General features: G+C 42.5%; 1 protein-coding gene across 1 annotated transcript in view; it reads right to left on the minus strand.

Moving 5' to 3' along the window:
- Positions 1-158: 158 nt before the first annotated feature.
- Positions 159-3,768, minus strand: part of LOC109470127 (usherin-like) — a 7,020-nt gene continuing 3,410 nt past the window's right edge. The window contains exons 2-4 of the mRNA XM_019768911.1: positions 1,313-1,475; positions 579-714; positions 159-244 (exon numbers count right to left, since the gene is read on the minus strand). Of these exons, the coding sequence (XP_019624470.1) occupies positions 159-244; positions 579-714; positions 1,313-1,475 (385 nt within the window). The remainder of the gene's footprint in view (positions 245-578; positions 715-1,312; positions 1,476-3,768) is intronic.

Consider the following 3,768-nt stretch of genomic DNA (forward strand, 5'->3'; position numbering starts at 1 on the left):
TCAACAAGGAAATGTATCATGCAGTTATCGGTGTTGTCATCAACTACTGTTTTAAGCCCAATGTTTACAATCATGTAGCTAGTATATTGATTACTATGACTGAATTTGGTGCAAATTTGCATCTTCATTTGTATAATTTTATTGTGTCTTGAATCTATTCAAATTGTGGCTCGGCCTAACCTGTTGGTAAGTGCAACATTGTAGAACCACAGCTCCTGTAGTCGTCCTACGAACTGCTGAGTGCCTGCAGGAAACAAAACATAGACCTTATTAACGGTTATCATTAATCCTTGTCCTGCTGGCATTTATTACACAATATTTTTCAATAATTTCATGTCTTAATAATCAGGTCATAGACCCCAACTTTTTTTACCCTGTGATGGCATATTTACTTCCACATTCGTTGTGTTTCACTGCGGTGTGATGCGTTGCACCAGAAATACCCCAAAATCGTACATATACAGGGCACAATATAGATGGTACTGTATGTGCAACCCCTATACTGTATATATATGGGTCCCGCAGGACAATTGGTGTTATGTCATAGACAAGACTTAATAGATTATTATTCTGCTTACCGTCCAGTTTGAGTCCTATCCTAGAGGATGTACCAGAGGACTCGTCTGTAATCTGACCCTGCAGATCCAGGGTAGTGTATGGTGTGCCGTCACTCTCTGTCCCGTCAATAAAGATGCTCAGGCGAGTTTCATACACCTGTAACAACAGCAGAAGAAAATCTGTATGGCGATTGCTTTCTTCACAATTACTCGGCAATGTCTCTGGCAGTGACCATCATTGTCATCAAAGAATTCATCTTTACTCTTTACAGGTACAAACTGAGTTACACAGTAATCTTTATGGTCATGAAAAATGTATGTCTGAAACAGTGCAGAAAAATAGATATTAAATAAGCACCTGTTTATATGCATGTTATGATACAGGCCACCAGCAATCTGTGCATGATAAACGTTTATATCCCAGTAGTTAAACCAAGGGGCACCACTTGTCCCAGGGGTTTACACACAACTTGATTGCATGCCATTCTGCCTACAAGTCAGCTTCACATGTCAAACTATGTTGACAGGTTTTAGGGCGGGTCAATTGCCTGTGCTATATTTGTCCCTGAATGTACTCTGACAGAGTGCCACCTAGGCTTTCTACGTGGACGAGTCATAATGGCAGTCATAACCTCGTCTGCAAAAGTCCATCTTCCAATTTTCAGTCTCTTGCATTAAATGTCTGATAGGGTTAGCCATTACGGCGTTAGTTACAGTGTTGACTGACAAACCAACCAGGGAGGAAGCATCCGTACCTGTAAGACCAGCTGGTACCACCTGTTAGTACTGAAGGGGTTCTGGTTCTGCACCAGCTGTCGTGCACCGCTCGATGTCAGGTAGTCCAGAGTCAGCTGATTAGTCGACACAGTCAGGGCAAAAATGGTCTGCCCGGCACTGTTCTGTTTCTCAATGATGGTTCTGAGAATAGAAGTATAGAAATCTTAAGCAGAGAACATTCTACAGCATTTAGAACATGCCAGGACCCATGATAAACACTCATGTACATGTATGTAAGAGGGCCTGCAAGGCGATAGGTGAAGCCGATCAGCGAGTTCCGAGCGCGCCACTGAGCCATGGCGATAGAGGAACATGCTGTGGATACTGGCTTCCTAGTCGTGGGGCAATCCATTCACCTTGATTCAGCCTAGACCGGGCCCGATTTATGGTGTCCCAACTCACTCATCTGCCAGAACGGGGGCAATATCACTACACAAAGACCGAGATTAGAAATTTTGATTTTGGGGGGGGGGGCCTACATCAATTTCGCATCCACATAGCCTAGGGGCGACCAATGGGTGACCAGCATTCCGTGCCACGCCCACTTTGCGGGCGATTCCATTCGACAATGGGGTTGAACAGCATTCTTCCGTACGGCGCGGTAGGTAATCTGAGTTGGAAATGTCAGATAAACAATGTAAAAATTGCTGTATTTGGGGTGAACATAATTACAAGTACCGAAGTAACGGGTTCCTTTCTCAGCACTCGGTATACAGAGGTGAGGCGGCTTCCGTCCTATATCTCCAGTGCCGAAGTTACGTCAACACTTGGTGTCCAGTGTCGGCGGCTTCAGCACTGTAACTCGAAATCGGCAAATTATTATTAAACCTTCGTTGTCTTTAAAAAGGGTATCGAGATGCTGCTGCTCATATTTTAGAGGTCATACCGCCTGGGGAACAAAGTTTAATCGGGACAACAAGGTGATCGGCAGGACAGGACTGCACGGCCTCTTTTCTTACATTTTCACAGACAAAGACTTGGTCTAAGATACTGTTCTGTACGCCGCGCGGCCGACGTAAGCACCAGAAGCCCAGTGCCGATATTGGTTTAACTCGGCTCGGTAGTTATTTTGCTCCAACTATTCAAAGACGCAGAATTTCAGAAAACAACCTTTTGAACAAGTTTAATAAACATCTCTTTCAACCATATCTTGCTAAAGCGCGGGTTGTGGGTGTGGTCGAAATACTGCCCGCCTATTGGTCCCCGCTAGGCTGGCTTGGATTGGAAATTGAGGTTCCGGGGGGGGGGGGCTTTTGAGGCCCGCCCCTGTAACTCAACAAGCACTTATCGTAGGGCCACCAAATTTATAGAGAATGGTGTAGTAATGAAATTAGTTCATAAAAATTTTTTTGTGTAATTAAGACGTCATATGACGTCATTATGACGTCATTAATATGCTATTTTGGGGTAAAACCGTAAAAAGTCTTTTTTTCAGTAAAACTTACAGAAACTGCCTGTCAGAAACCCGTTGCGATGGCAACACAAAATATTAGGAATTTATCTAATTAATATGAAATTGCTGTCAGATGTTTTTTAGGAAAAGTCACCAAATTTGACGCTTCTAGCGCAAGCCGTTTTGGCGCTATCTGAGATGAAAGTGGGCGTGGGCCTCAAAAGCCCCCCCCCCTGTCTGAATAGGGTTCTTCTATTAATAATAATAATGATGATGATGATCATAATAATAATAATGATAATAATAATATTCTTCTGAATAGGGTTAAACCCTTCGTCAGCAGAGATGGCGGCCTGTACAATCTGACATCATTAAAATTCGATCTGATAAACTATAGTAGTCAACAATTGCATATAAAATCTTTTTTTAATCCTCATATATGTTTTATTATCAGAAAACTTGAAACAAAATCAGTCAAACCGATTAAACCGAAATTCAAAACGACAATGCATCCCCACACCCACTGACGAAATCCAAGAGATAATGTGGGTTCACTTTAATGTGTAGCATAAATCTAAAAAATCACACGGTAAAATGAAACTATAGATTAGCAATACAAAACTATAGATAATGCTACTATTGATATTTTTGGTAACTGTTAACTGAGAGGTTTTGATAGAACGGCTGCATCTTGTAATTTAAACAAAGGTCAACAGCTGGCTAATTTCTATACACAGATATGCTCATTTTCTAATGTTTTTTTTTCAGAACAGGAGACAGCGACATTTTGCATAGCAGGTACATCAAAGAAATGCAACTGCTCAAGAGAGGTTGAAGCTTTCGGAGATTATCAGCCAGGTCATATTGCAGTTCACCATGGGAGGGCTTTAGCGAGGTAAGACCTTTCCGAGAGAAGACATAAGTTAGGTTGCGGTTTTCTGAGAAAGGGCACCAGCGAAGTGTCAGCTTCCTGAGAGAGGACACCAGCGAAGTGTCAGCTTCCTGAGAGAGGACACCAGCGAAGTGTCAGCTTCCTGAGAG

Source organism: Branchiostoma belcheri, unplaced genomic scaffold (genome assembly GCF_001625305.1).
Source record: "Branchiostoma belcheri isolate BF01 breed outbred unplaced genomic scaffold, Haploidv18h27 scaffold22, whole genome shotgun sequence".
In the NCBI taxonomy this organism is placed as follows: Eukaryota; Metazoa; Chordata; class Leptocardii; order Amphioxiformes; family Branchiostomatidae; genus Branchiostoma; species Branchiostoma belcheri.